The sequence below is a fragment of the Lactuca virosa genome, chromosome 9, assembly GCF_052849685.1.
Source record: "Lactuca virosa cultivar CGN04683 chromosome 9, Lactuca_virosa_CGN04683_v6, whole genome shotgun sequence".
NCBI classification, from domain to species: domain Eukaryota; kingdom Viridiplantae; phylum Streptophyta; class Magnoliopsida; order Asterales; family Asteraceae; genus Lactuca; species Lactuca virosa.
Genome location: NC_136434.1, coordinates 204,108,424 through 204,128,887, shown reverse-complemented (window position 1 = coordinate 204,128,887; position 20,464 = coordinate 204,108,424). Strand labels below are relative to the sequence as shown.

The following is a 20,464-nucleotide window of genomic DNA, read 5'->3' as shown; positions in this document are numbered from 1 at the left end:
AAAACACTGTTCGGTGTAAAAAGCGAATTTTCGATAAAAGGCTTTTTAGCCTTGACAATCTAAATGAAAGTTGTAGAATATGTTAAACCGAGAACGTTCATAAAAAGAACGTAAAAATCTGACTTCGTATGAGGAAGTTATGATTTTTCGAAGTTTCGGTTTAGCAGTAGACAGCTAAAAATTTGAAATATAAATCGATCGATATTTAGCCAACGCAACTTAAACGAGAATCGAAGGTCTCTTTAAAAGTAGCACAGCGGTAAAAAGACAGACGAAAACGGACGTTGGATGAAGAAGTTATGAATTTTTAACGGATTTCCAGTCCCGGTCTGTTAAAAATAATAATATTAAAAATAAATTCAAAGTCAGCCGACGAAGTGTAAACGAAAGTCGTAGAGTATGATTTTACCTACGCGTGCATATAAAGAACGCCAAAAACGGAGCTCGTATGCGTAAGTTATGATTTTCGCAAGTTTTTGGCACAAAAATCAAGAAAATGTTGAAAACCGGGAAATTTCACATATCATCCTCGGACACGTCATCCCTCGCATGCGAGGTCTCCACGTGTCATCTTCGGGTTGGACCATAATTCGCCGTGTCACCATCAGATTGGACCGCAGCCGAGGTCCAGTAAGAAGCCTACACCTTCGCAGGAGACACCCCCGGACACTCCTCGGATGCTCCTCAGACTCTCGTGGCACCTCCCCATTGGACCGAAGTTCGGCCCACTCACAAGCCTCCACGTCCGAAGCCTCGCCCCGTGTACACTTTGCATGTCTGCCACGTAGCTGCTGACTCCTCGCCTTCGCCAGCTGTTCGATGACTAACCACCTTCGGCCGAACCCTCACACCCCTATATAAAGGGTGCGAGCCTTCTCGGATTTGAAGGATTTTTCACCCCAAAAATTACCATTTTGCACCATTTCACCCCCTCGACTTTCTCACGACCCCCCAAGGCCCCGGTATCGTGTCTAAAGCCCGAAGCAAGCCCCGGAGCCCCAAAATTCATGAGAAGTTATCCTCTCTCCTGTCGAAACTCTGTCCGATTTGAGCCGGTTTCTCGTCAAATAAACTCCTTCCGGGAAACGAAACGCTGTCCAAATCACCGCTTATCAAAGTGAGTTCATACCCCTGTATTTTCATAATTTCTACTGTTTTAAGGGGGGGGGGGGCAATACAAGCATAACACAAGAACTTTGTGTTATTAAATCATGATTTCAAATCATGATAAAACAACATTAAATCATTAAAAATACTCAAAACATTAAACTCTTTTATAAACTTATATTTTTCCCCAAAATTCATATTTGTGTGTGTATATATATATATATATATATATATATATATATATATATATATATATATATATATGAGATTTAAAAGACTTAGGACTGATAACTCATACTGGGTCCTTTTCCTTGTGTGGATGTGGGCTTATAGTACCGGTTATTTGTCTGAGTGTCATTTAAATTTTACTTATATATAAAATTGTATATGTATATAAATATAATAGTTATTTCATCAGTTTAACTACCTTTGTAACATGCTGAGCAAGGGATTATATGCAAACATAGTTAAATACACATTCAGAAAGTACATATAAATTATAATAGGTATAATTTATACATAGAACAATAATTCATGATTCAAGTATACTAGAATACACTGTCTTACAAGAAACTAGGGTTATGACTCAGAACAAATCAAGGGTTTACACTTATCAAATACATGTTTGGGATACTAATTCAAGAACATACTGTCAATCATTTATTTCAGAATGATTGGGTTTTCATAATTAATATACATGTAACGTTTATATGCTTTTTATGAGACATTCAATTCAGGTTGTCTAATTCATTTTAGACAACATAGGTGAAGCCCTGACATTATAAACAGAATCTCCAGCCGGGGATCGAAACAAGTTGTGTGTAGATCTATATCGGGATTGAAAACCCCGCACTCAGGCAGCTAGCTACAGTCAGGCATACACGCCGATGAGTGGCAATTGTTATCACCAGTTTAAACGCCCACAAAGCGTTTGTTTCAGGCCATCCGTCATAGTATGGTTATAATAACTCATTAAAAAGATATTAACAATATGTTAGTGTATAAACAACTAAACGAAAGTACACCTTCAAAGTACCAGTTTAAGGAATACAAAATACAATGGTTCAATACAGTTTTCAATAACAGCTGGTGGAGCCAGGCACACTCTCAGTTACAAGTTTTCATAAAGGAATACAAATACAAAACATTAATACAAAGAGAACGGTTTATGGGATTAAACCACTTTTACAAATGGGAACCTAGTCATTTACTTTCGGTAAACTAGTATAACATAAAGGACCTTTAGTGGTTAATTCTATAATTCCTTAGTTGCTACATCATAGTTATACATAAGTAATATCCGATTGACAGTGAAATGTGTGACTTCCGCCTTACTTCCTGTTCCTTGTTTGGTTGTGGACTTAGGGCAGATACACCCATTTAACTGTCCATTCGATATTGGGTTATATATAATCAGTATAAACTAAGTAATTTCAGAGGGAAACTATTGAGGTTATCAGTTAATCACCTCAGGAAATATAGGATTTCCTGGAGAAACCAGTGAACTTAACCAAAGAACATAGGGTATACTTAACAGAACTAAAATACTTATGAACTCACCAGCTTAAATGCTGATCTACTCTTTCCAAATAACTTGTATTCTCAGGAGTCCAGTAGACAGGTACACTCCCGAAGCTTTTGAGAAGACTACCTAGTACCGTACCGCGACTCTTGTCTTCTACTGTACCTACTTTAGTGTTTGAATATGTAATGTTTAAACACTTATGTAAAACTTATACTTATTAATGCAATGGTTGTTTGTACTTTGATTACTATATTGCATGTGTTGTGATACTTACCTAAAGTCCTCCGCCCTCGAACGTTTCCGCCGTTCCGGTTTGGGGGTGCGACATTGTAGGACTCGACTATTTTGTCGTTTAGTGGCTCACGCAGTGAGCAATAGATGGTCATGTCGTGAGGCGGTTGATTGTTGAATTTCATTAACCGTTGACCGTTGACTCTTTGACCAAGTTTGACTTTGGGTCAAACTTGAGGATTTGAGACTATTGATTGAGATCGTATCATAGTGTTTCAAACTTCTTCAATTCAGGTGAGTTTTCCTCAATATACTCGTGGGTCGAAGGCACCAACGCCGGCCCACCAGATTGTGTATCTTGGCATGAAGGATGTCTGTAACATTCGAGATTTGGTATGTTTCCTTTTTAACCCTTAAAATTTGTATCATTTTAGTCCCTAACTAGTACGCGGGTCGTACTCTATGAGTACGCTTAGCGTACTAGCTCATCGATGGATTGCGGATGCACCCACGTACACAGGGCGTACATGGGAGTACGCAGGGCGTACATCATGCAGGGGAAACCATGATTTTTAGGGTTTGTTCCCTATTTAAACAATTTAAGACACACTTGGACCTCCTAATGAACATCCTCCATCTCTCTATACACTAAGATCGAAACCCTAGTTGTCATTTGTGAGATTTAAGCTTGAAAGTGAGTTTTGGTGGATTGCTTAGTGAAGTAGTAGAAGAAGAAGAGCACTTGGAGGTTGCTTGGGAGTGGCTTGGGCTTATTTATCCAGAGTCATCTTCATCTTAGCAAGCCATTTGAGGTAAAAGCTCTCATCTTGATGGTTCTTTATGCTAGATCCAACTTAGGGTATTATTTGCGCATTTTTGGGTCTTTTAAGCCATATTTGAGATTACAGTCTACTCTAGAAGCCATGGATGTTAGATCTTAGCACATTTGAGGTCCCTTGTCTATAAAAATGCAACCTTTATCAGTTATTTTGGTCCATGCATGTGTTAGGTTCCTTGTTATGGTTCTCTGATTTTTGGGTCTTATGAAGACATGCATGGGGGTAAAGTTGCCAACTTTACGTGTTAAGTCACATTCTAGAATCAGATCTGAGAGTTTGACATGAGCTTAATCGATTAAGTGCTTAATGGATTGGATTGACTGTCTGCGGAGTATACGCGGCGTACGCAACGTGTACTGGCCCCGGAAGCAGTATGCTAAGCGTAAGTCTGAGTACGCCCAGCGTACTTAGCACTCTGACCATCGGTTGACTTTGATGGGTTTGGGTCATATTTTGGACTTTTAGGGTTTGGGCCTTGTTGGGCCATATGACTTTTGATTTTGGGACATGAATAGACTATATGCTTTCTTGGAATTAGGTCCATGATGGTTTTTGGGCCCAATTAGGAAGTTAGGCCATATTGGGCCTTAGGATGCCATTTAGGAATTTGGTCATTTTGAGCGAATGGGTTGGGCCTTGGTTTTGGGCCAAGTAAGAAAAAGGGTAATTTGGTCTTTTACCCTGGATGTTGGACAAGTACTTTAGATTCTTGATTATGGCTCGAGATCTGATTATTAATTGGATATTATTTGATTGTGTTAGCACGGGGATTTTCTGGATCAGCAGACCGAGATCTTATTTGAGAGCTTCAGTAGCTTGAGGTGAGTTTCCTCACTGTGTTTAGGGGTCGAAGGCACCAATGCCTACCCATGATTTATTATGATGAGGATGCTAGTTGTCTGTGTGACTCCGCATGTATGTTTTCTGATATGTTTACCGGGCAGGACCTGATGATTATATTGTATGCTATTTAGCTTTGTTATTTTTACATGTGTTTATATGTATACTGGGCGAGGCCTGATGATTGACAGATCTTTTCCGAGCAGGGCCCGATGTCGGGCGGTGCCGGATGATGGGCGGGGCCCATTATATGTTTGATATATATGGTATGTAGTATTTTGAGGAACTCACTAAGCTTTGTGCTTACAGTTTTTAGTTTATGTTTCAGGTACTTCTGGTTCGCAGAGGAAGAGCTCGGGATGATTGCAGTGCACACACCATATTATTCCGCATTTTACATGACTGATGTTTTTGGATGTTATTTGATATACTCTGATTTCACTATGGTTTTATGATATTGTTATGGATAATGGTTTTATTAATATAAAAATCAAAATTTTTGGTCTAAATTTTTGGGATGTTACAAGTTGGTATCAGAGCCTTAGTTTGAGGGATTCGGGCATACTCTTGGGTGTATATGAACTCAAATTGAGGTATGTATGATGAAATAGACTCGTTACAGCTTTAGGCTGATATGTATGTATGGTATCTGGTATTTTGGGAACTCACTAAGCTTTGTGCTTACAATTTATGTTTTAAAAGTTTTCAAGTACATCTGGTTTCAAAAGGAAGAGCCCGACATGATCGCAGTGCATCCACTGGAGAATTATTTTGTATTAATTGTTTATGATTTTACTATGATGTTTTGAGAATATATTTACTCTCATTGTCTTTTGGGTTAATGAATCAATGGTTTTGGCTTACAAAAAATGAAATTTTTACTCGGTATTTTTAGGACGTTACACGACCCCCTCTCGCCTTTTTCTTCATAATTGCAATGGAGGGATTAAACATAGGGATAAACACGACTTGTGAAAAAGGTCTCTTCTCCATTGTAAAGATCCTGAATGATGATTTGAATGTTTCACACTTGTTCTACGCGGATGACGCGCTATTAGTTAGGGGTGGCAAATTGGGCCATCATGCCGTATTTTTGTCTGACACGACACGACAAGGTTTTATGTAACATGAGCACGACACGACACGATGTCGTGTTTTTTTAACTCACATAAAAATGAACCAATTAAAAACGACAAACACGACATGACACGACAAATATATTATAATATAACAATTAGTTTATTTAATTAATATTTAATCATACATAACACGACAAACACGAAAAATTAATGAAAAATCGTGTCAATTTCGTGTCGAATTTTGAACATAAACACAACACAACACAATATCGTGTTTTTTTTATACTTGACAAGAACACGATACGAACACAAATTCGAATTTCAGTTTCGTCCTAATTTCGTTTTGTGATATGTATTTTTGTCGTGTCGTTTAATCAATTGTCACCCCTACTATTTGTTGGAGAATGGTCTAAAGAAAATATAAAAAATCTAGCAAGAATTCTTAGATGCCTCCATGTGGTATCCAGGCTTAAAGTCAATTTTAATAAATCTCGGGTGTTTGGTATTGGAGCTAATCCACATGAAGTGTCTCTTTGGGCATCATCCCTTGGATGTAAACCGTATAAGTTGTCGTTTACCTATCTCGGGGTCCTGTGTGGGTGCGAATATGAACCTCATGAAAAATTGGAAATTAGTAATTGAAAAATTCGAAAGTAAGCTTCCTTAGGGAAAGCAAAAATGTTATCTTTTGTTGGGAGATTAACGCTTCTAAAGGCTGTGATGGGAAATCTTCCAACATATATTTTTTTTTCTTTATTTGTTGCTCCAATTGGGATTATTAATTCACTTGAAAAAATCAGGATGCAATTCTTGTAGGGTGGACGCGACACCAAGAGGAAAGTTGACTAGGTGTCCTGGGAGAAAATAACATAACCAAAAGATGCAGGTGGTCTTAGGGCGGGATCGTTGAGGGCCTTTAACCTGTCCTTAATTGTCAAGTGATGGTGGTGCCTTAGAGTTGATAAAGGGGCTCTTTGGGCTCGTTTCATTATTGGATGTCATAACCTCAAATACTAAGCCCACTAACTGTCTTTCCAAAAAAATAAAAATAAAAATTCTCGGGTATTTGAAATAATATTGTTGAGGTTAAAAAGGATCTACAAAACAATGGAATTGACATTGATGACATTATTGTTAAACATGTAGGCAAAGGTGAGGATACAATGTTCTGGTTTGACAGATAGATAGGTCTGATGCCCCTAAAATCTGCATTCCCGGAGCTTTATCGTTTGGAGCAATGTCAATACTGCAAGGTTTCAGATAAGGTATCGATGGCAGGTCTCCTTTGGGATTGTTCCTTCTGACGTGATTCAAATGCAGAAACTAAACTCGCTTACCTCTCTGCTTGGGATGTTCCATTCATCCAATAGGACTGACCATTGGATGTGCGCAATGTCCGATGATGGTGTATTTCACGTGGATGCCCTTAGACATTTAATCGACCATGGGAATCCAACATCAGGATGCGGTATCGATTGTGTGGAAAAGTTGCCTCCAAAATTAGCAAGTGACAAATAGTTCAGGGGTTATTTCAGTAACTTATCATTTACTATTCATAGTTTGACTATGAATAGTAATATATATGGTAATTGAATATTGATGGACGGCATATATATTGATATGTCAAAAATGGCGGCTCCATTTGAATTGAATTCTTTGACTACGCAACAGTCGGCCAAATAATTGTTTTGCTAAACAATTGTTTATTATTGTCAATGGACGGCAAATTTGGACGGTAAGAAAGTTGTCAAACATTACGACAATTTGGTGTTAATTGGAAGAAACTTTACGGCTACTCTCCCTATAAATATCTGTGTTGCAGCAGAACAATAGGTAGAACACAACCAAAAATTATCCAAGTATATATAGAAAAGTATTACATATATATACTGATACACCACCGTGTATTTTAGCTCTCCCACTCTATTTTGTAATCTCTTTCATAATCCCTGTAAACACTGCAAATTATAGTGAATTGTTTCTCGGCTTCCTCCGCCCGTGGTTTTTTCCCGATTTGGGTTTCCACGTAAATTCCTGTGTCTCTATTCTATTTATTTTATTCGTATTACGTTGTGATTATTACGCTTTGATAATTTTTGATCCCATTCCGCATTGAGCTAATATTATTTAAGTCAATTTGGATCCGTCGTATTTTACAACAATTGGTATCAGAGCATCCGGGTTGTGATATTAGCTCGTTGGGATCATTTTATCAAGTAATTAATCATGTCTTCGGTAAAATACGATATTCCACTACTGGATCGTAACACCCGATTTCCGTTGTGGCAAGTAAAGATGAGAGACATTCTCATTCAGATGGATTTACACAAGGCGCTCTTGGGTTTCAATAAGATGCCCGATACATGGACCGAAGAAGAAAAGGAGATGAAAGATCTGAAGGCTTTATCCCAAATTCGTTTGCACTTGTCAAACGATGTTTTGCAAGATGTTCTAAAAGAAACGTCAGCGGCTTCTTTATGGCTAAAGTTGGAACAACTGTTGATGACCAAGAGCTTACCAAACAAGTTGCATTTGAAGCAACGGTTGTTCAATCTCAAGATGATTGAAGGAGGCTCTTTAACTGAACATATATCCACATTTAAAGAGTTAGTAAATAACTTAGAGAATATGGATGTTCAGTATGAAGATGAAGACTTGGCTCTATTCTTACTATCGTCGTTGCCAGAATCCTATAGCCATTTTCGTGATACTATTATCTATAGCCGTGACACTCTAGTTTTAGATGAAGTCTATACAGCTTTGGATTCAAAAGAGAAGATGAAGCATATTACTGGTGGTGGTTCAAGTGATGCTAAAGCCAAAGGTTTGAATGCCAGAGGAAGAACAACAGAGAGAAGTAGAACTTCTCAATCTTCCAACAGAACCAGATCCAAGTCAAAAGGCAAACGAAAGTTTTGCAACTATTGTCACAAGAAGGGACATGTGCTTGAAGAATGCTTCAAGTTGAAGAACAAAGAAAAAGAGAAGACGGCAGCAAATGGTAAACAAGCTAGCACTTCGGGTGAAGCCGATCTAGCTGAGGTCGAAGGTATTGGAGAACTTTTGACAGTTTATTAAGATAAACTGGATTCCACTGGTGATTGGATACTCGACTCTGGTTGTACTTTTCATATGTGTCACAACAAAAGTTGGTTTTACACATTTGAAAAGGTTAACCAGGGCTATGTGTTGATGGGTAACAATACTACATGTCCAGTTCTTGGACATGGTTCAGTCAGGATCCGTATGTTTGACGGAGTTATTCGAACCATGGGGGATGTTAGATATGTTCCTGACCTCAGAAGAAACTTGTTATCTCTCAGTTCCTTTGACAAAAAGGGATACGAGTTTGCTGGTAAAGGTGGAGTTCTCAGGGTATTCAAAGACGGTTCCGACAAACTGAGAGCCGAACGAAAAACCTCAGATCTTTACTTTCTTGACGGGCAAACAATTTCGAGTGATGCTGCTGTTGTTTCAAAGTCTTTTTCTGATCCAGATCAGTCCCGTCTTTGGCACCTTCGACTCGGCCATATGAGTTTTCAAGGCATGTCAGAATTGAGTCGAAGAGGTTTACTTGGTCAACAAAAGATTGTTGATTTGGATTTCTGTGAAGACTGTGTATATGGCAAGGCAAAACGAGTGAGGTTTGCAAGTGGTATTCATACAACGAAAGGACCACTTGATTATGTTCACTCGGATTTGTGGGGACCAGCTCGAGTTGCTTCAAAAGGTGGAGCTATTTATATGCTCACTATTATTGATGATTTCTCCAGGAAGGTGTGGTCTTTCTTCTTAAAACATAAAGGAGACGTTTTCTCTACCTTCAGAAATTGGAAAGTTCAGGTTGAAAAGCAATCAGGTCTGGTGGTAAAGTATCTTCGTACGGATAATGGACTTGAGTTTTGCTCAGAAGAGTTTAATGTCTATTGTCAAAAGGAAGGCATTACTCGACATCGCACAGTAGTCCATTCACCTCAACAAAATGGTGTAGCTGAAAGGATGAATCGCACCATTATGGAGAAGGTCTGGTGTATGCTTTCTAATTCCAAATTGCCAAAGTCTTTTTGGGCGGAGGCTGCTTCGACTGCTTGCTATGTTATCAACCGATCACCGTCACGAGCAATCGAGAAGAAAACTCAGTTTGAATTATGGTCCGGTAAACCTGCAAATTATTCAGATTTAAAACCATTCGGATGTCCAGCGTATGCACGAGTTGACAATGGGAAGCTAGAACCAAGAGCAATCAAATGCGTTTTTCTTGGGTACAATCAAGGTGTAAAGGGTTACAAGTTATGGAGCTTTGATTTGAAGAAAATTATCATCTCAAGAGATGTTACTTTTGATGAGTCTGCTATATTTCAACCAGTTGCTGACTCTTCTAAAAGAACAGATGCATCAGATGTATCATCCGAAGCAAATAAAGAGAATGCTCAAATGGAGGTGGAGCTTCCTACTTCACCTACCACTAATCAGAGTACAAATTAGCATCAAGATTCTTCTTCGTCGGATGAGCATGTTGTTGGTGAAGATTCAACACCTTCACAACCACAAGCTACTACTCCAAGCATTGCAAGAGATAGACCGAGAAGACAGATTATTCCTCCGAAGAGGTATGCTGAATCTGATTTGGTTGCCTATGCTTTTATTGTTGCTGATAATATTGAGTCTGCAACGGAGACTGCAAATTATGACGAGGCTATCAAATCTGAAGACTCAAATGATTGGATGCTCGCTATGCAAAATGAGATGGAATCTTTGCAGCGAAACAGTACTTGGAATTTAGTTCCTATTCCGAAAGGGAAGAGACCAGTTAAATGCAAGTGGGTCTACAAGCTCAAGGAACCTGTCAACCCAAATGATAAACCAAGATACAAAGCTCGGTTAGTAGCTAAAGGCTACAGTCAGATTCCTGGTATTGATTACACTGACATTTATTCCCCAGTTGTCAAACATACTTCCATTCGTGTATTGTTGGGGTTGGTTGCTTCTAATGATTTTGAGTTAGAACAACTTGATGTCACTACAGCTTTCCTAAATGGTGAGCTTGAGGAAGAGATTTTTATGCAACAACCTGAAGGTTTTGTAGTTCCTGGAAAGGAGAATTACGTATGCAAATTGAACAAATCTCTTTATGGCCTCAAGCAGTCTCCTAGACAATGGTACAAGAGGTTCGATTCTTTCATGACCAGTCACAAATTCAGCAGGTGCACCTATGATAGCTGCGTTTATTTCAAGAAAGGTGACAATGGTTCAAAGATCTACTTACTCTTGTACGTGGATGACATGTTGATTGCAGCGAAAGATATGAAGGAGATTCAGAAGTTAAAAGACCAGTTGAAAGCTGAATTTGAAATGAAGGACTTAGGAGTTGCCAAAAAAAAAAATTTTAGGTATGGAAATTATTCGTGACAGGAAGTCTAGGATCTTGCATCTTTCTCAGAAAAGTTATATTGAGAAAGTCCTAAGACGCTTCAGTATGCACGAAGCAAAGTCTGTCAACACACCTTTTGCAGCTCATTTCAAGCTATCATCCGCTTTGAGTCCTACTAATGAGACTGATATGGCTTACATGGCACGTGTTCCATACTCTAGTGCTGTTGGATCTTTGATGTATGCTATGATCTGCACGCGCCCTGATTTGGCTTATGCTGTTAGCATGGTTAGTAGATACATGGCGAACCCGGGGAAAGAACACTGGAAAGCAGTACAGTGGATTTTTCGTTATTTACGCGGTACGTCTTCTATGTGTTTACGTTTTGGTAAATCTAACACTGGGGTGTTCGGATATGTTGATTCAGATTATGGCAAAGATTTGGATAAACGAAGATCAATTACAGGGTATGTGTTTACTCTAAATGGTTGTGCTGTTAGTTGGAAAGCCCAGTTACAGTCTACAGTTGCCCTGTCTTCTACCGAGGCAGAGTACATGGCGATTACAGAAGCAGTTAAGGAAGATATCTGGTTGAAGGGGTTATTTGGAGAACTCGATGATAGAATAAAGGTGACCACAGTTTTCTATGACAACCAGAGTGCTATCTTCTTGAGTAAAGATCAAATGTTTCATGACCGAACAAAGCATATTGATATTCGTTATCATTTTGTGCGGGATATCATTGAAAAAGGTGATTGTGTTGTGGACAAGATTCATACAGATTATAATCCCGCTGATATGTTCACTAAAAGTCTTCCTATAGCCAAGTTCAAATTATGTTTGGACATGGTGGGTGTTTCTGATCGCAGTTGAGCCTGAAGGCTCGTGGTGGAGGAAGTATTATTTATTTTTTCGGAAACAATTTTTTCTCTATATAAAATTGCAGGTTCTTATGGAAGTTTTAGAGTTTGGTGAGCTATAGGTTTTGACTAATCGTAAAGCATGACTTGCTTAATTTTGATGTCAAGGTGGAGATTGTGGAAAAGTTGCCTCCAAAATTAGCAAGTGGCAAATAGTTCAGGGGTTATTTCAGTAACTTATCATTTACTATTCATAGTTTGACTATGAATAGTAATATATATGGTAATTGAATATTGATGGACGACATATATATTGATATGTCAAAAATGGCGGCTTCATTTGAATTGAATTCTTTGACTACGCAACAGTCGGCCAAATAATTGTTTTGCTAAACAATTGTTTATTATTGTCAATGGACGGCAAATTTGGACGGTAAGAAAGTTGTCAAACATTACGGCAATTTGGTGTTAATTGGAAGAAACTTTACGGCTACTCTCCCTATAAATATCTGTGTTGCAGCAGAACAATAGGTAGAACACAACCAAAAATTATCCAAGTATATATAGAAAAGTATTACATATATATACTGATACACCACCGTGTATTTTAGCTCTCCCACTCTATTTTGTAATCTCTTTCATAATCCCTGTAAACACTGCAAATTATAGTGAATTGTTTCTCGGCTTCCTCCGCCCGTGGTTTTTTCCCGATTTGGGTTTCCACGTAAATTCCTGTGTCTCTATTCTATTTATTTTATTCGTATTACGTTGTGATTATTACGCTTTGATAATTTTTGATCCCATTCCGTATTGAGCTAATATTATTTAAGTCAATTTGGATCCGTCGTATTTTACAACAGATTGGATAAGTGAAGTTCTTAAAAGTCAGTTGTTTCGTATGGTGGGCAAACCTTGGACGCATCCATGTTCTGGAGGAGCTTGAATCCAAGGGGTTGATCAATAGGTCCAATCGATGTGGGTTCTGTATGAATGAAATAGTGGAATCGATGGATCATGTGTTAGTTAAGTGCTTATTTGCGGTGGATATTTGGAACCAAATTTTTTCTTGGGGCATTTGTGTGTTTTCCTATTTGTAAACTCTTTTGTTTTGGCCTCTTTTGCCTAGCTCCTTGCTATGCCTTTATGGTATTAATATTTTATTTTAATACATTCCAAAAAAAAATTGAATTACGTCTTTGAAGCAAAAAAAAACCATGAAAATATGGCAAGTTTTTTAAAATGACTTTTGAGAACAAAATGATTAGCAACTGATAGAGACCGATTTAACAGAATCGAGATGGTCAATCTTCAAGATAAGACCAATTCAAAATGGCTAAACTCCAAAAAAAAAAAAAAAAATCATTAACATAGATGCTTTATACATAATTCTTCTACCCTTCATAATGCAATTGCATAAAGTAAAAGAAATACTAAAAATACGGGAATAGTGGTCCTAAAGACTAACCGTGATCCTACAACTAAAATTATGATACCTTGATTAAAGATAATGGGGAGTTAAACTCATGCAGGTGTTGGCGATAAAGGGAAACATCACAAAGTGTCACAAAAGGTGGTTACTAGTTCTGGCATGGAGGCGGCCTCAGGTAGCTATCAGCAACCTCTAGAACTAACAACCCTTCTAGAACGAGCAGATAGAGTTCTTATTGAGTAGTTGAACAAAAACCAGCAAAAAATATCAGACACAATTACACAAGGATTAATAATAGATAATTCGATGTCCATACGATTATATTGAATAATCAATTACAATTAATATAAACGTAAAAAACAACAAATTACTCCAAAAAGGAGTTTTATTAATAAAAATGAAACTATATAAAAAAAATTCTCATAATAATAAATACTTAGTGGATAATTTTTTTATAATCCTATAAGATCTAAATTTATTAATCAATTTCAAGTTACATTTGACAAAAAAAAGCAAAAAAAGAAAAAAAGAAAAAACGTTATTCCTGACCTCTGCATCATAACAGATACTATTCCGTCATCATTCTTCAAACTCAAATTCATAAGCAGGATCATCACTATCGAATTCCGAGTCGTCCATATCGTCGTCATCCTCGTTCCGATCCTCATCCTCGGTAATACTCGCTTCATCGATGTTCTCCTTGCGTCGTTCAGAAGCAGCCTCCTTCAACATCGAGTAACCGGCGGCATCATTACTAAATCCACGGGAAAAAGACACTGTTTGTGGAGCAAAACTGTTAGGGAGAAGATTATGGAAGTTGTAACTACTCCCCGGCGTTTCCGTTTGGACGATTGTTGCAGCTACAGTCGGGCGGAGATGGCGGTTGATGAGTGTTCGGATGGAAGAACCGCACGATCGGATCATTGACGGCATATTGAAATGTAGTGGAACGCCGGAGGCGACGGCGAGACGTTTAAGCTTTTAAGGGGTTTTGATGGAGGAGCGTTTTAGAATTGGGCTTCTTACGTTGAATGTTTTTCATGGGCCCATCGAGATCCGTGTAATTCAGGCCGAAGACGATCCATAAATGAAAAGGTTATGAATAAATTCTTTCCCAATCGGGGGAAAGGTACGAAAATCTTCGAATTAAGATTATTAATTGACTACAAACAGAAAAATGCATAGATTACATATGAAAAATGAAAATTATTCTCTCGGTTACAAATCCTAGAAATTCAAATGATCGATTACTCATTACTTACCACAGGTACCATTTCATACTCAACAGTCTCCCGGAATCTCTTCGGAAGCATAAATCGACCACCAAAACGTTGCTGCAAGAACACGATCACTGCAAACACAACGCCTCCACAAGCAATGAAAACATACCAAGAAGGTGAGTAAAAATCTGCTCTTGGATTTGCATATAAATAGAACCGATCAAATTGATGACTGATGTTCTTTTGACCCCTATAAAGATCATACACATGAGGCAGTAATCGAACAAACGTGTTCCCTACATAAAACAAACCAGACAAAGCACTCCCCTTTGAAATCTTAAACATGTTAAATACGATTTGTGGGAATAGGAATCCGTCTAGTGTTAACCCTGTACAAGACCTCAAATCACCCCAGATTGATCGACTGCTTGAGATAATGTAATCATTGTTCTTCCAATTCGCTAGCAACATGATCGATCCGCCAATTATATAAATCGGTAAACAGATTACAAAAGTCAGTATCTCATGATTCCAATGTTTTTGTCCGTTTCCGTTGTTATCGTCATTCCCAAGTTTTGAGTTCCATGTACCCAAGTGTAAGAATCACCATCATCAAAACCGAAATCAGTGGAATCATTTCGGGATTCTTCTTGACATGAAAAAGTTGTAGGACAATGAAAAAACACGAAAGTGTCACTGAAATCAAATCCATAATGATTTCCAAATCCATTCTCCATATCGATTTCATTGCTTCTGTTTTTGTGTAAGTGAGAGAAGTTACATATAATTTGTCGAAATACAAAACATCTGTTTTTTTCACGTAAGCTTTGTATACTTCGGGGTTGTTTGGCAGAATCTGAATTTTTAAGATCTGAATTTTTAAGAGGTCTGAATTTCTAAGAGGGTCTGAACTTTTAAGATCTGAATTTCTAAGAGGGTCTGAACTTTTAAGATCTGAATTTTTAAACGTTGTATGGTTGGAACATCTGAATTATGGTGTTGAATGATAAAGACGACATTTTTACCCTTTTGTGCTATTTTTTTGTTGAATTCAACGTTTTTGTTTATACAATAACCAAACAACTTCTTGAATAATTAAAATCCAAATAAAATTCTACAGAAGAGTGCTTGAGGTTTCTGATGAAAACATTTGTTTGAGAAAGTATTTTTTGTTCATATTGATAATTAAGATTTGACACTAAATTGAGATTGCAACCAAAACTTAACCACAAATTAACAATTAACATCAATTCCCAATGGTATAGTGAATTCCATACTGTTACAACTGATTGATGAAGAAGAATGATGGATAAATTACAGATGTGATAAAAAAACATAAGTTGGGTGTAAATTTATTACCATGCTACATGACAATAGAAACATACATACATGACAATGAACAAAAAAACATTCATAGATATTTACAACAAAGTTCTTCAACCTAAATGTCTTTGAATTTCTCGGTAGTGGATGAGGAAATAGTCATCTCTGTCCTTTATGATCTTCAGCCCCCTGCAAACAAAGAACACCCCAGATTTGTACCATTTTTTAATGAATAATTATGTTTATAGCCAAGTGATGGTTACTTACAATCCAACTCGATGGCACAGATCTTGAGCACACTTAAGAACCATTAACATTCTATCACTCATATATCATCAAAAGTTGACCAAAAAATCACATAAATTAATCATTTCAGATAAACAAATCACATGAACTATTTATTTTAACAACAATTTTTTCATAAATAGACACATCAGACCATGAGATGAAATCAGCACACCAGAGAAATTGCCGATTTTATCAGATTTCGAGGAGAGCATTGCAGCCTTATCGTCGATTGCAACAAAAATTAAGAGAAATCAGGGACTAATGAAGAACGAGTTACATACCTGAAGAGGCGTCGAAGCTCTGATGTGCGACGGTGGCACCGGAGACGAGGACATGTAAGGATTTGAAACAATATCATAAGAAAAAAACGAGAAAAAAAGAGGGATAAATACGAACCTGATGTGGAGACGGCCGAAGATGGTGCTAGTGAGTGTGGCGACGGACGGAGATGACATTGGGGAGGGTGGCAACGACGGAAGATTGCGATGGGGAGGAAGGTCTTCGATGGCGAGGGTATGGGAGAGAGGTCGTGAGGCGAGAGAACCAAACGAACAACAGATGTGAGGAGGGCTAGAACGTCTTTTTTTTCTTTTCAGATGGGCTCTCAAGTCTGATTCGGTAAGTGGTAAAATACAGATTAAGACCCAAAAATAAGAAGGAAACAAACGTTCTGAATTATACAGATTCAGACCTACCCCTTATTAAGTGGTATTAAGATGCAAACAAACAGGGTCTTCCTTCGATTAAGAAGCTTCCGTTATTCCGATTGATACTTGGGAATTGGAATCGCACCACAATCTCACAGTCAAAACTCGAATTCTTTCCAAATGATTGTAAACTTCTACAACCAATCATACAGAGTCTTCCCGTTTCACCATCATAAACCCCTTCCGCAGATATCTCCACTCTACCATTAGAAGATAACAACGGAATCCCAGATTCCGATGTTGAATTAACAAACATTCCGAAGGTAATTTCATAACCGATGTTCAGCGTACTAATGTAACGGATGGCTGCCGAGGGTGATTCCCCTGGCATTGTTCGAGGGTGATCCCCTACAAAGCTCGGAATTGCAGAACCCATGGAATCCATGTTTCTGTACTTGACAGACATGTCGAAACTCATATCCCCATCATACCCTGAAGGATACGTCCCTTCCTTTTTAAAATAATTCCTCCGAGGGCAAAACCGTCCTATTTTCCCCCATTCCGTAAACTCATACTTCGACCCATAATTCTCCAAACTATGATCAAAGCTTTGAAACTTAACCATTTCAAAATACCCTTCATCACCCGCTTTTTTAGTTGACCAAATTTGACCTTCGGTTGCATGCGTATTCTTGATTGACCGAATTCCCGGGAACCATACGGTCAGCCTGACCGAACAATCTCCAACATGAGCACTTTCCAAAGGGTCGGTTTGATTCAAGATACGACAGGCTACTATGCAAAGCTCGTTGTTTGTTCCATTCCATGTTCCATCTCCAATTAACGTTATATTTGGATTGAAAGATTGATCATAACGACTATTCCTTCTATCTTGAAATTCCACTAAAAAACGTAACTTTTTTTCTTGTAATGAACATTGAATCGCATATAACGATAAAAAAGAAGACGAAGACGGAAAGGAAAGTGGGTACCCACTATCTTGATTCTCCAACTTGTAAGTCTTGAATTGATTTGTAAAAATCGAACATAAGTCTAAAGATTGCATACTAGCTACCGAATGTTGTTGAGAGAAATTACCATTTTGCCCATTACACTCTTCGTTAGAAACCAACAAGTAATTGTATCTGAATTGAGCCACACGAGGGAATCCGATTATCCAAATCGGCTCGAAGTAATTGGAATCGTGAACCGAAGCCAAACTCTCCAAGATTCCACTTACTAAACTATTATTCAAATTTATAAATCTAGCGAAATTAAGCTTAAGAACAGCGTTAAGAATAAGCGGATTACCCTTTTTGGAAAACCAACGAGCGGACCCCACCATACAAAGTTTGTTTGTGGAAACCGACCAGAATCCATCTAAGTGAAACACTAAAGGGTGATAGAATTGTGAATTGTTGGAATGGAATCGGTATATATTTGATGAAATGAAACTTAATTCAGCTTGGATTTTGTATGTGTTGAAAGTTTTTGTTCTGAAGTTGCTTGTGGGTGTGAAAAAGATGGACCTTTGTGAGGGGGAATCAAGGCCGAGAATGTTTTGACCACCGGTGTAATGACTGGTTACGGGTTCGAGAAACGGGTATCGAGTGAATATGGTGGTGGTCGGAATGGCTTCGGGAGCAAAGGAATTGCAGTGGTCGGAATAGGAGATTGTTTGAATTGAGGAGAAGACCGATGGAATGAGGATGAAGGTTAGGATGAAGATGGTGACGAAGGAGTTAGAAGGAAAGAGTGAAGGATTCATGGCTGGAAGCCTGGAATGGAATGAGAGATGTTTTGATGTTTGGTTGACTTAATTTTAATCTTATAGTGTAAGAGGATGCTATAATGTGATTAATTGGTTGATGTATATATATTGTGGTGATACTTTCCAAGAAACTGGCATGGGTTTTAACTTTTACGGCTAATTTGAACATTTTATTTTATTTTATCCAAAATTGCAAATTTAGTCCCTAGTTATACAAGGACTATATGATATGACTAGGGTCTAAATTAGGAGATAATGAAATATTGATTCTTAAGTAAAGCACAAGGATCATATTTGCAACAAAATACAAACTTAAGGATTATATTAGGAGATAATGAAACGCTTGACTAAACTTGCAATTTTGAGTGAAGCATAAGGACTAAGTTTTGTCTTCATTACAACTTCAATTATAATTTTGGTCTTTGTTTTCCAATTTTAACAATGGGCTACGGAAATTCTAAGGAATGAGAGTTCCATCTTTCCTATGTTTTGTTCAATTTTTGCTAATAAACTAGATTTCTTAGTGTAAAACTTTCCATCAATAGAAAGAACGTTTATTTCATTAAAATATGGAACACATTAATTTTAGGGGGTGTTTGGATAGTGAAAAAGAGGGTGTTTATTGCTTATTACCACCACAATAAGCTAAGTTTAAGTGTTTGGATAAGAATCCTTAAAAATCAGCTTATTGTGACAGAGATAAGCTAAATGAGCTGATTTTAATAAACATCTTCCCCTTGCTTATTGCTTATTCACACCACAAATAAGCTAATAAGCAATAAGCTAATAAACTATAATCTAATTTATCCAAACACCCCTTAATTCATGAGGGAAGGTATAATGTTACCATATTAATTTTAATTCATGAGGGAAAGTACAATATTACCATATTATCTTGGTAATCATCCACTTTGTACATTTGATCTTTTGACAAATACAAAGGTATTCTCATCTCATGTGGAGGTATACTAAAAAATTGAGCGGAAACATATTTGTGGTGTATTAATTTATGGTGCTATTTAAAGTTTTGCTTGCCAGTTGGGTTAGTATTTTGGTATTGCTCGCCAAATTATCGATGAAACGTCCGACTCAACCGGTAGTGTAGCAGAAGGTACTAGTAATAGCACTCAAATGAGGTGAATGACATTCACATAAATCAGTAGCACTAGAAACATGAATCATATTCACATAATTCAATGAAACTAGGTAAAATTCACTTATTTGGTTCTTTGACGATCCTTCTTTGATGCCACCATAAGTTTTTCACTGTCATTTGGATAGATGCGACCAAAACTAGAATTAATCAGATATTGAAAATACAACTTACCATAAAAAAAGGTATGTTTTGAATCATGCTTACGGATGGAGAAAGTGGCACTTGTTGCTTGAGGTAGTGACGGCGGATTCAGAAAAAAAAAGTCAGGGGCTGCACAAACTTTTTAGGGGTTGCACTACTAAAACAACTCACTTCTGAATGCAGTTTTCGTCACAAAATCGTCAATAAACCGACGAATTTACACTAAATTCACAATTATTAGACTTTGTGATAGATTGTCAACGGATTTGTGGGGGATTTCCAACGGATTTGCGACGGATTTTGACGAATTTTCACTAAATTTACATTTGATTAGAAAATTCAAGGGGTAGCCCGTGCCACCCCATGCAACATAGTCAATCCGCCCCTGATACTGAAAGCAATTTTGTTCCATAAAATGTGGAAGAAGATTGATTAAGTGAAGACAAAGAAGAATAGGAGCATTGGACTGTGTGGAAGTTTCCTTCAAACTTCAACATTGGATGATTTCTAGAATACCATTCTACACATGTGGTTTTAATTTGTCAAGAATGAGTGGTAGCATGTTTGTCAAGAATGGATGGTAGCATGTTTGTCAAGCTTGGATGGTAATAGACAATTGAATTCATACATTCATTTG

At 37.6% G+C, this 20,464-nt stretch overlaps 1 protein-coding gene across 1 annotated transcript; it reads right to left on the bottom strand.

Moving 5' to 3' along the window:
* Positions 1–13,728: 13,728 nt before the first annotated feature.
* Positions 13,729–18,585, bottom strand: LOC145140217 (uncharacterized). Its single transcript, XM_079073783.1, has 3 exons — positions 16,827–18,585; positions 15,078–15,357; positions 13,729–14,962 (listed from the first exon to the last, which is right to left on the bottom strand). Exons 1-3 carry the CDS (start codon positions 18,525–18,527, stop codon positions 14,529–14,531), a joined length of 2,415 nt encoding a protein of 804 aa, XP_078929909.1. The 5' UTR covers positions 18,528–18,585; the 3' UTR covers positions 13,729–14,528.
* Between the last annotated feature and the right edge of the window lie 1,879 nt (positions 18,586–20,464).